This window comes from Mauremys reevesii, linkage group 5 (assembly GCF_016161935.1).
Source record: "Mauremys reevesii isolate NIE-2019 linkage group 5, ASM1616193v1, whole genome shotgun sequence".
NCBI lineage: Eukaryota > Metazoa > Chordata > Testudines > Geoemydidae > Mauremys > Mauremys reevesii.
The window spans coordinates 23,520,926-23,533,774 of NC_052627.1; the positions used below are offsets into that span (position 1 = coordinate 23,520,926).

Sequence of the window (12,849 nt, forward strand, 5' to 3'; positions counted from 1 at the left end):
TAACAGTTCAACTTGGATGATACTCCTAGGGGTCTTAAAGTATGGGAAAGGACACATCTATGTTCAGGACTTCAAGTCCCACATGCCTCAGAAGCACATTTTCAGATTTTCAGGGATAATTAACATTTTAATATATAAAAACTGCTGTGGATGTCTGTGGTTTGTAAAATCAAGTCATTTTTTTAAAGAGGGAGAGAATGATTTGAATCATGATCAACTTAGAATGAAACTGAGGAGGAAGGTTGGTGTCTTACTGCCTATACGTATGCTGGCACATCAGAATATTATTACCGTGCTGATATTGATTGTATGAGTGTTGTGGGGAATCACAACTCAATATTGATTTGGGAAGCAGTCATGGCTCCCTGCTGTGCTTCTACCCCTCTTGTTTTGATGTTTCCTATGTTGTATTGAAATCAACCTGGTTTTATAGCTGGAGTTGTCAGTATAAATGCCTCTCTAGAGTAGAAGTGGACCATTTGTCTAAAATTGTCTGCCTCAGGATTGTCATGATTCAAAGACGGGATCCAAACCTCCTGGCTATCCAGAGTGGCATTTCTCTAGTTTACATTCTCTAATTACTTCAGATAGATGAATATTTAGTTCAGCAAAACCTGAACCTTCCTGATGACTTGCCCTGCCAAGCTTTCCTTTTCTTCATAAAGATTTTCATGTATTTGTTTTCCTTAAACGTAAAGTCACATACTAATTTACAGAAAGAGTATGTACAGACTTCCCACTCTGCTCTTTACTTGATATAAGCAAGTAACAAGTAGGTGGGAAATTATAAAAAGACATTTAACATTTCAGTGTTGTCAAATGTATTTGTCATTAATTATGAAAATATATAGAAAGTTGCTGAATGATACAAGTCAGAGAGCATCATAACAGTGAAATGAAGGTATGACTATTTAACAGCTTGCTGGTCTGTAAGGAACGAAGGTTGAAAAAGAGGAAGATGTGAGAAATGAAGATGAGAAAATAGTAAAAGTAATTAGAGAGGAGAAAAAGGCAAAGGGAGAGGGGATACTAAGTCAAGACACATGAGCCGGTGTGATGTGAACTTAACAGGACTTTTATGATGTGAAAATTTCTTGTGCAGTATCTGGGAAAATAAGCCCTGGTTTTCCTGCGCAACTTTCTCTCTCGCCATATTTCACAAATCTCCATAGTTGCTCAATGGCTTACAGTCACAGTGCAAGACGTCAACGGAGTAGCCACCTACTTAATCTGTAGAGACTTTACCCCCTTGGCGTAACCAGTTCTAGACTTTAAAAAGGGGATATTGAAAAGAATAAAATTATTCTAGTTTACTTAACTCTGTTACCTCAAGTCTATTACAGCTGGAACTACATGTTTGCTAATGGAGCAGGAATTGAGTAGTTATTGTAAATGAAATCCCTAAGTAACATCAATGAAGTACGAATAGCAAATCATCAGTGAGAAATTATGTAACTGAGTAACTAGTAAGCAATTGAATAAGGAGGACAAAAATGTAGATAGACTTAAGTACCGTCGAATCTTATCTGTGAGAGGTGTGCTTCAGCTTAGATCATGAAATATGTATTCAAGAGAAGAGACCATATAATGAAGTTATTTTGGCACAAGGAGAATTTGTAATGCTGCCAGAAGTTACAGAAACAATATTAAAATTCAAAAGACAAACAGGGAAATATAATGTACAAGTCTGCTGTTTTCTATAATTCTGGTCTTCCTGCTGTTAGTTTTGCTACAGGGCAACAGCTCCATTATTAATTAGGATCCAAAAATCACAGCAGAATCCAAAAGGAGTACATTTGGATTATGTATAGTGAATAAATGTCTGAGGGCACTGGATACAATACGAGGTGCTGAACATGAGCAAATAGGTGGTTCTGTTTGTAAATACGACCACTTGGTTGTCAAACTAGATTTCAAGTAATGTCTAACCTCCTTATGGGAAGTAAGAGCTGAAAAAAAACCAATAACACAGTGTGATGAGGCAACTTTATTTAATACAGGAAACAGAAAAAGAAAGAGCTTCAACTCAGTCGGAAATTCAAATGCTAGATGCCCTTGAATCAAATGCATACAAATGAAATACAAAAGGTAACCTGAAGTGAAATCCATGATAATTGAAGTTGTCACAAACCATCCTTTCCCTTCCTGTTACAAACCCCAAAGTGGGATAACTAGACAAATGAGCTCATTTCTCTGACCTCAGGTAAAGGAGACCCTGCTGATGAAAAATCCCACAAATTAGGTTTCTATAAAACAACTGACAACAATACTACTATAGCACTGACCATTGGAGGATCTCATTGCATTTTATACATAATTTATTTCACACCCTTGTTAGTTAAATACTATTATTATTATTATTATTCCCATTTTATGGATAAAGAAGAAAAAGCAAAGAGGGATTAACTGATTTTCTGCAAGGTAATACATGAAATATGTGTAAGAGCCAAACATAATGTCCATGTCATCTGAATCTCTGGTCTATATTTTAATCACAAGACCACTCTTCCTCCTTAATCAATTATGAGGACAAGCTGGTATTTTTAAAAACACTAACGCTAAAATTGTTTTTGCAAATATCCCCCAAAGACTTCATTTGATAAGTAAAATGTAGTGAAAATCAAAATACAGTGATTTACTAATCATAATGGATGAAAGTCACCCCTATGCAATGGGCAAGTACAAAGCCCATACACCTCTGAATTCCCACTTAAGCTCCTTAAAATAGGGTTTTAGTGGGACTTATGTGTTGGACCACCACATAGGGGGTGAATTTCATCCAGTGAGAAAATTGTTGATTGGGGAAAAAAATAGGTACAGGTGTCACATTTTAGAGTGCGATTCAGACTCGTGAGAGGTTGTGTCACTGCTTGCCCTGTAACCTTGGGCACCTCACAAGGTTTTGCTCTTGTAGCTCCCAACCAACCTACCAGCATTCAGGTCAGACCCTGAGTGTCTGTGTGCTAGACAGCCCTGGTTCAGCAGTTCTGACTCCATCACTGTCTATAGTGCCACAGTCCCACTCTGGCTTCCACTAGCCATGGTTACTACTTATAGGGTGACTCCAATACACTCCCTGTCCTACAACCTTGACTGAGGAGAGGACCAGTCATCATCTTGCTGGAAAACTGTGGGTGACTGACCCTCTTCTCAGTCAAGGTTCTGGGACTGGGAATGTGTTGGGTCACCCTGCTAGTAGTAACCAAGGCTGGTGGAAGCCAGAGAGGGGCTGTAGGCAGGCTGCTAGGATCAGAGATGCTAAACCAGGGCTGTCTAGCACACACATACTCAAAGTGTGACCTGAATGCTGGTAGATTGGTTGGGAGCTACAACAGCAAAGCATTGCGAGCCGTCCAAGGTTATGGGCAGGTGGTGACACAAGCTGGTTTGGATTGCAACTCAGAATGTGACAACAGGATAGCCACTATAAAAACAGATCACAAGAATTACAACTTCTCTTAGCCACATAAACGGTTTGAATTTTGAGTCCTCTGGAAAACTTGTGCAAAAAATGTTTTAACACTTGTTAATCTTTCGCATTGGTTGACTAAAAAAAGACGAGGGATGAAATCCTGGCCCCAATCAAGAGAACGACAAAAGTCCCACTGATTTCAGTGGAATCAGGATTTCACCCAATGTCTATGGTGTATGACCAAGAATATTAGTTCATTAAATGCACTAAGGCTTATGTGCCACATAAGCCCTCAATACAGGGTTTAAATTGGATTTAAATGATACACAAGACTTTTACTGGTCCTCTGCAGCAGGGTGAATTTCACCCATAGAGAATAAAATGTTACTTTGGTATGTGTATATAAATTTAGAATAAAACTGTGCACAAAACTCACAAAGATATTTTGATTTGGAAAAAATTACAGTCATGTGTAATCACACTTCAATTTGGCTGAGAAGCCAAGATTAAAACATCAAATAAGATTCAAATAGGAACAGAATCCCAACATGTCATACTTTCATGCTACATCAGGATCTAACTTTATGGTTCAAACAGTCAAACCAGCTGTGACTTTTGTATGCAGATTTTAAGGCAGCCTTTTAAGCTGGGGGGAAGAAAGTGCGTGAAGAGATATTAGTTTAACTTATAAGAATTACTGAACTGTGGAAATGTACAGTAAAAACTGTAGGTTGACAGAGAATTCTTAGAACACTCAGCAGTACAGATGGCCTTTAACTAGTTATTTCAAATACTCAGCAACCTCTTTAAATATTCCATCAACCAAGTTCCTAAGAAAATGCATGCAGTTTTTAAAAATGCACTGAAAACCATGATTTAGATTATGCTGTTGATTAAGCAAAATTTGCTGAGACAGCAAAGGAAGTGTAAGGTAAAATCAATAGAATAGACTTTGTCATTAAGTCAAAAAATGTAATTATAGTAGCAACAAATTGGTGAAGACAATTGTGTCCCTCAAAACCATGGGTTCTGATGAGACCAAGCCATAAATTTCTCAAATTAGTTGAGGATGGGAAGTAGAAGGGAAAGCTAATACATTCTTCTTGTAAAAACCCTGAGACACTTCTTTTTATCTGAAAGGACATACAGAGTTAAAGACAGAATAGCACCAAGATTAAAATAGCATTTGTGTATGAAAATTTTAGGCCCTTCTGAATGATGAATTTAATGGCTTATGTTGCACCATGTACAGGATAATTAAACACACCTGGTTATGGCCAGTTCTCCAAGACATGCCCTAAGACAGATGTGTGCTTTCATCTTCAGGATATAATGTTTTAATTATATGTCATATGTCATAATTTAGGTATATCTGTCCCTAGCTAGATAATGGGATATATTTTCACTAGTTAACTACTGTGGTAATACATTATACTAACGTTCCATTTATAAATGATGAATAAAGCATTAATAAATGGTTAATAGGTGGTTAAACTAATGGTTAATCAATTGTTATAGATTTTTATAGTGTCAAACAGGTAAATAGGTTGCTTGTAAACATGGCTTATAAGCATCTTCTGCACCTTCTACAGAAGTTCTTATAACTATCTATAACAAACTACTCATAACTGTAACAAGCTTGTAATGTCAGTTATTAATTTTAAAAGACTTTATGAGATTTAATATAAAGTGTGACTGGTAATGAGCTAAATTTTTAACAGCGATCAATCCTCTGTGCTCATGCATGCAATTTACATCTGTAAAGTTTGCAGCCCCAACAAATGAATTGTGGGTGCAAAACAAGGCAGTCAGTCCTGTCACTACATGCATGTAGATGCAAATTGTGTAGAATTGTCAATATTCAGAATGGCATTCACGATTCATTTTGTGGCCACAAAATGCAAGCAAAAATTTTGGAGCTGTTCCTGCAAACAAGAGACCATTCTTCTGAAAATTTACCTGCAATAAATTCTAGTAGCATTCTCTTGTGCCCATTTTTTAATCTGGCAGAGAAAACAAGATAACAGCTGGAATCACAGGTTTAGTATGACAGAAAAGGAGTCAGTTTCTTCAAAGTTTCTATATGTTATGTTGATGTGAAAGCCAAGAATCATTCAATATTTTAGTTAGTTTTTCCAAGCAATGAAGCCTGGTCCAGTTCTAGCCAGGTCAGCAATTCTTTACTGATGACTAAGCGGTTATTCACATAGAGAGATATAAGCTTCTGTGTTAAAAAGAGATTTTAAAAGTGCTTAAAGAGATATACTGCAAACACTGGTTTTATCACAAGATAAATTGATGGTACTTGGAGGGAAATAGTAAGAGGTTTATTTTTATTTGTTTATTTTGATTTATAAAAATAGGTACGATGTTAGCCCTTTTCCAGTCCTCTGGGACCTCACCTATCTTCCATGAATTCTTAAAGACAATTGCTAACAGTGCCAAGATTGCTTCATCTGGGTCCTTAAGTACCTTAGTGTGAATTTCATTAGGTCCTGCCAAGTTGAATACATCTAACCTATCTAAATATTCTTTAACCTTTTCTTTCCCAATTCTGGCTTGTGTTACTTCCTCTTTGTTAATTATATCAATTGTTAAGCATCTGGTCAGAATTACTCTTTTTAGTGAAGACTCAAGCAAAATAATCATTAAACACTTCAGTCGTCTTCATGTCATCAGTTATTAGCTCTCCTTTCCTGGTAGGTAGTAGACCTACACTTTCCTTCATCTTTCTCCTGCTCCAAATATATTTATAAAATAGACAGAATATTTATTTATCTTCTTCGCTTTTATATTCCTTGCTCATTTTCTGCCTTATTTTTCTAATTTTGTATCTACATCCTTGCACTATATTTTTTGTACTCAGTTTTGTCCATGTTTCCTCTCTTTTGCAGGATTCCTTTTAGATTTTTCAGGTCATGAAAGAGTGCTCCTGATGGAGCCTTACTGGCTTTTTCTATTCTTTCTATCTTTCCTTCACATTGAGATAGTTTGCTGTTGTGTCTTTAATGTTGTCTCTGATAAATGGCAAGCTCTGCTGAACAACTTTTTTCCCCTTAGATTTTCCTCCAATGGGACCTTGCCTACCAGTTATCTGAGTTTGCTGAGTCTGCTCTTACGAACTCCTTTGCTCTTATTCTGCTGCTCTCACTCCTTCCTTACCTTAGCATCATGAAATCTATCATTTCATGATCACTTTCATCCAAATTGCCTTGTATTGTGAAATTCACAAACAATTACTCCCTGTTAGTCAGAATCAACTCTAAATGTCTGCCCCTCTGGTTACCTCCTCCTCTGAAAGAAGAGAAGGAGGTATGTCCCCAGTACATTCCAAGAACAATGGAGCCAAGGAGCAGGCCCGGGATGGAATTGTGACTTTCCCTGCTCCCCTTTTACTTTTGAAGTGGAAGTAACGTAATTCAGCTCTAGAAACTTATTTCCAATCTCATGCCAGCCCAGCTCTGTAGGATGGCACATTAGAGGGGCAAGCCATGGCTCGAGACACTAAAGTATTAGTATCTTGGAAGGTCTTAAATAGCTTCACAGGCAGTTGGGAAAGATTTTTTTACCCCAGTGCAGCCATGTAGGGGAAAAGATCATCCTAGCCATGAGTAAGTGAATACGTCTTGCACTGTATCCTGAATGTCAATAGATCAGAGCTATTTCAGACTGAGGGGTCTGGATAGGGAGGAGGTTCCAGAGACATAGGCCCCGTGCAGCTTCCTCTCTTTTGAGTTAAAGGCAGACTCATCTTGAACACCTCCGCTGATATCTACAGCAGTATGGTGCAAAACAATCATTTGGAAACTCTTTAGAACTAAATTTTTTTTTTTACATGCAGACATTGACTCCTTTTGGCTTGCTCACTACTGCAGTGTAGTTTAAATGTGCCATGTGGGTTTTTCATTTTTGGAATATTAAAAGCAATGTATTTGCCTAATACATTAATTGTACTGGAACCAAGCAATTTTTTTTTGTTATTTTATATTAGTTTCATTCATATTTGGGTAACTAGACTCTAAATGATTGGGAATTAAATCTATTCTCTTCACCTATGTTTGGGGAGTTTCCTTTCATTTCCATAGGTATGTCAGCTGACTTTGGTTTCATTTTTCCACACTTTATTGCCTGTTTAAAGCTCTGCCAACTGCAATGGAGTGAAAGTAGAACTTTACAACTCCCTGAGCATTTTCAGCACTTTGAAGTGAGAGGTGGTGCATTAGGTTAATATGCCAAACCTTCTACCCCTCAAAGACTGAGTTGCAAGTGAATTGAGTCTGATAGTCTCATCCTTGTTCTAGTGCAGGGGCGGGCAAACTTTTTGATGTGAGGGCCACACCGGGTTTCCGAAATTGTATGGAGGGCCAATAAGGGGAGGCTGTGCCTCCCCAAAGAGCCAGGCATGGCCTGGCCCCTGCCCCCTATCCGACACCCCACTGTTTTTTTGTCCCCTGACAGCCCCCTGGGTACACCTGCCCCATCCAACCACCCCTTCTCCCTCTCTTCTGACTGACCCCCACCACCCCATCCAACCCCCCTCTCCTTCCTGACTCCCCCCCCCGCCGGGACCTCTGCCCCCATTCAACCCTCCTGTTCCCCACCCTCTGACTACTACGCCCTCTATCTACACCCCCACCCCCTGACCACCACCCTGAACTCCCCTGCCTCTATCCAACCCCCCAACCCTGCTCCCTGCCCCCTTACCGCACTGCCTGGAGCACTGGTGGCTGGTGGTACTACAGCTGCGCCACCCAGAGCACCAGGACAGGCAGCCGCGCCGCCCAGCTGGAACCAGCCACACCACCACGCAGCACAGAGCACTGGGTCAGGCTGTGGCTTCACAGCTGCACTGCCCAGCAAGAGCTTGCAGCCCCGCCGCCCAGAGCATTGCGCCGGTGGCACAGTGAGCTGAGGCTGCGGGGAGGGGGAACAGCAGGGGAGGGGCCGGGGGCTAGCATCCTGGGCCAGGAGCCCAGGGGCCGGGCAGGAGGGTCCCGCAAGCCGTAGTTTGCCCACCTCTGTTCTAGTGGATGTTTATCCATATCATAAAACCTCTGTATGTCTTGGCACAGTTTGTAGCCTCTGTTCATGTAAGGCCCAGGACAGAAAAAGTAGAAGTTTTACAGAGCAAGATTTAAATGTTTTACAATACTTTTTTGGGGACACTTCACCCAAATTAAGCCAAGCTTTAATCAGTACTAATAGACACTTTCATTACTATCAAATCACAACTAAATTAACACAACAAAAATCCATTGTGTGCTGGGCAATAAAGTATTTCCAGAACCAAAATTCTGTAGCAATATAAAGTTGTTTATTGGTCTATAATTAGCTAGCAATCAGTCAGCACTCGATATTTTACCACATTAACTGGGTGTAGTGCATAACTATCAACTTTTAAGTGGTTGATCAAAAATCTCCCATTAAGCTTCCAGTAAAAAAAAAAATTCTGCCTGTTACCATGAACATGATCAACATTACTTTAATTATTACTCAGGAAACTGAATTTTCAGCTCATTTTATCCAGTCATACACATTCTCTGTATCCAATATAAGAGTTATATAAGATGTGCCTATCACATGATACTAAATTAAATATTTCTGTCACAGAGATTTCTTCTCCACCCTTGTATGAATTGATAATCCTTGTTTGTCTTTAATCAAATATAAAGAAAAATAAGATGCTTTTTTATATTTAGCTATATCAGTGAATCCAAATAAAATTAGACTAGTCTGTTTTGTGTACCAGGCACTACTTATTTTTTTACATGATCGAATCATGATTCTATTTATCAGTCATTATTATTATCCTATACTTGCAGTGCATAAGTCAAGCCAAGAACACCAAAGTACATAAATTGTAGCTCAGGTAATTGAGAGAGCCAATTTAAATAAATTCCAATTAATATTGCGTTCATAATATAAACAGAGAGAAACAATTTCACATTAAAGGAATATAAGAGACAAAGGCTTTAAGACCAAAGATTATATGGTAATAGTTATTACCTCCCTAAGACCATAAGCCACGATTCAGAACATAGAGCACTTGAAGGTATCTAAGGTAAGAGGGACAGAGAGGATACAATACCATGCTGAAGTTATGGTTTGTTCAATTGAACGTAGGACTGTGAGCCAGAAATTCCGTAGTTTTAATTTTGTCTCTGATGCTAACACATTCTGATGCCCTGGCCAACTTTCTGCTTCAGTTCTTCCATCTGTAAAATAGTGATCATAATATTTACCTCCCCTAGTGGGATATTATGAAGATTAATTAGTTATGTTTGTAAAACACTTTGAAGATTAATGGGGCTGTGCAGTATATGTGTTAAATAGTATTATTGTACCTTGAAAGGGAAATGTTAAATGTAATTTTATGATTTAGTTGAAAGTTGGTTCCTTAAGGAGGATTGGTATTTTCTCTTCAAAGGATACCCTTTCCTATTGTCTTTACATAACCTGAAGAGCTACATGTGCAATGGCATTCCTCCCATGTCAGACAGGCTGGATGGCACTCTCACTGGAACCCTTAAATACAATTTGTAGATGTCCCCTAGTGAGGGTTTCTTTGCCTCTACCTTTATCAACTTCTGTTAGACCAGGAAATGAGAGCAGACTTGAGAAGCAAACTTGAATCTAGTTCAGCATTAACCCAGCATGTTGTTCAAAACATTTGGTCACAAATAAAAAAACTAAGATGTTACAACTGTGTTGTTCAAAGATGAACAATGAATGGAGGCTGGTGTATTAAGCAGCCAAGTGGCATCACTATTTATTAACAGTTTGTTAAATCTTACTGTATCCTTTATCTATAAACAAATTTTATGTTATCCTCCCTTTCTAAAAGGGTATTGGAGGTAACCAATTACTGTCTGCTATATGTTACTTTGAGAGATGGGTCTAATATAATCTCCAAACTGAACTCCCTTGAATTTCTGGGCTGGTGACCTTCAGATTAGAATCCCCAAATCCAGATCTGCCCTTAAGGCTTTGGTCCTGATTAAGATTCCTTAAAAACAGAGGCCTGTTTTCCAGTTCTGACTCATCAAAAATATCTACAGTTTTCATAAGATTTCTCCCCAAATGGCAGAAATCTTACCAGGTCATCTAATTTTGGAGATTTCTATGACAACTCATGCAAATAGCTTCGGGAATTTAAGTGTCAACTAATCCATACTCAATTCCTACCTCAAATTTAAACCTTTTTCAGATCTGACCCCCTGCCACCTTCTCCTGTCTCTAATTAATTTGTAAAAATAAGGTTTTTGATATAAAAAATAGACTTAATCATTTAATTTAATGGAAGCAGGAGCCAGAGAACAGAGGTAGACTGTATAAATAGGGTGAGGAACTAACAACTGGGCAAAAATGCCACTAGAGTAGCATACCATTCTGAATATTGTGTTAGTGAAAATTGGTATTTTCTAAACTTCCCAGGCACATTGTATATTCAATATTTTAATGTAGTCTTTGTCCTTTGAGCTGGCACACTGTCATTGTCCCCAACCATCTAACTGGTCTGTCCAATAAATCTGAGAAATCTGTTCCCTGAATACTCTGCTTAACTTTCCTAAGTTTCCTTAACTTTTCTTAAGTAACAGCAGTCTACTTTGACAGCTATAACTTCATTTTTGCCCATTAATTTCATTGGCATAGTTTATAGCCATCTACTGTAGTTCTCTCTGTTGTCCTGGTGGTTACATCTGTAGCCTTAATATAGAATTTCCTGGGGGTTGCTTTCCTCTTGTTATCTTTGAGTTTCTGTAAATTTCAGCATCAGAGCTACATTTCCATGTAGAATAGATTTCCCCCCCCCTTCCCCATTTTCTAGCATTTTGTACCTAGTAATGGAAAAGAAACAGCTTGAGAATTGATTTTAAATCTTCTTCCATTCCTGTTCTCTTCTTTCAAGGAATTTGCACTAGAAATGGGCTCTACCAGAAACCTAAATCAGAATATCCATTGAATCTAGGGAAGGGGCGAATTTGAAATCTGGACCCAAACTCAGATTCAGAGTTTGTGGTTTAGACCCAATCCTACTTCAGAACCTTCACTGGATTTATGCAGCCAAAAAGGCACAGGGTCAGAATCAAGTAAATGTGTTCATTTTAGATATTTGTGGAAAATGTAACACTTAGATATCTTCTGTTGATTTATTCGTGCAATTCCATGTGACAAATAATGGTAGTTATTCTCTCTCACTTCTTGAGGAGACTGGAACTCCTGCTTTCCTATATTTTCCCATTTAAAAAAAATCAGAAAATACAAACTATTGGCTTAAGTGTCCCTTGTTCCTAATTCTTTGATTTAAACAAATATTTAACATCCTATAGAAGTCACAGTTCTCAAACAAATCAGAAACACTGCAAAATGGCTGGGCAGACCTATTTATAAAATCTCCTGTGTGGAGGCAGCAGCTGCTTCTTGAAAAACACCCTGTTTTGGTAGGGCCCTACCAAATTTATGGCCATGAAAAAACACCTCACAGACCATGAAATCTGATTCCCGCGCCCCCTTGAATTTGGGCCTTTTCTGTGCTTTTACCCTATACTATACAGATTTCACAGGGGAGGGCAGTGTTTCTCAAATTGGGGGTCCTGTACCAAAAGGGAGTTGCAGGGTGGTCACAAGGTTAATTTGGGGGGCGGGGGGGTCACGGTATTGCCACCCTTACTTCAGTGCTGCCTTTAGAGCTGGGCGGCTGGAGAGCAGCAGCTGTTGGCTGGGCACCCAGCTCTGAAGGCAGTGCCTTGCCAGCAGCAGTGCAGAAGTAAGGGTAACAGTACTGCAACCTCACCATACAATAACCTTGCGACACCCCCCCACCCCCCCCCACACACACAGATCTCCTTTTTGGGTCAGAACCCCTACAAAAAGGGGTTGGGGGGGAGGAGGAATAGCTCAGTGGTTTGAGCATTGGCCTGTTAAACGCAGGGTTGTGAGTTCAATCCTTGAAGGGGCCATTGGGGGATTGGTCCTACTTTGAGCAGGGGGTTGGACTAGATGATCTCCTGAGGTCCCTTCCAACCCCAATAATCTATGCTTCTATGAATTACAACACTGTGACATTTCAGATTTAAATAACTGAAATTATTAAATTTATTATTTTTAAAATCCTATGACCATGAAATTGACCGAAATGGACTGTGAATTTGGTAGGGCCCAAGATATAGCACTGTCTTCTCTAAAGACACCATCTACCAGGATTCTCATTCCTGAATCGTTGAGCCTTAGCGCAAGCTGAGCAAAGCATCTGCAGCAGTTAAAGAATTATGACCCCTTTGGCAGTGGGATAGGGTGTAATAAGCCAGTGCCTCTCTGAATATTCTGGTTATTTTCCTCTAGACCTCAACTGATGAAGGAGCTTCTTGTTTGCTGCACTTCTGCATCACTCCACATCACCCCAGCCCTTGTAACAGTATCATTTTACTTTGTATTTC

At 39.1% G+C, this 12,849-nt stretch overlaps 1 protein-coding gene across 15 annotated transcripts in view; it reads left to right on the top strand.

Annotated features, from left to right (window-relative positions):
* The window catches only part of CCSER1 (coiled-coil serine rich protein 1), a 1,061,579-nt gene that overhangs the window by 942,973 nt on the left and 105,757 nt on the right, over positions 1 to 12,849 (top strand). For 6 of the 15 annotated variants that reach the window (XM_039539942.1, XM_039539933.1, XM_039539936.1 and 3 more), the window contains exon 10: positions 12,755 to 12,827. The exons of 8 other annotated variants lie outside the window; for them this stretch is intronic. In XM_039539942.1, the coding sequence (XP_039395876.1) occupies positions 12,755 to 12,827 (73 nt within the window). Of the gene's footprint in view, positions 1 to 12,754; positions 12,828 to 12,849 lie in introns of those variants that run through there. One more of the 15 variants, XM_039539945.1, reaches the window with a different exon arrangement.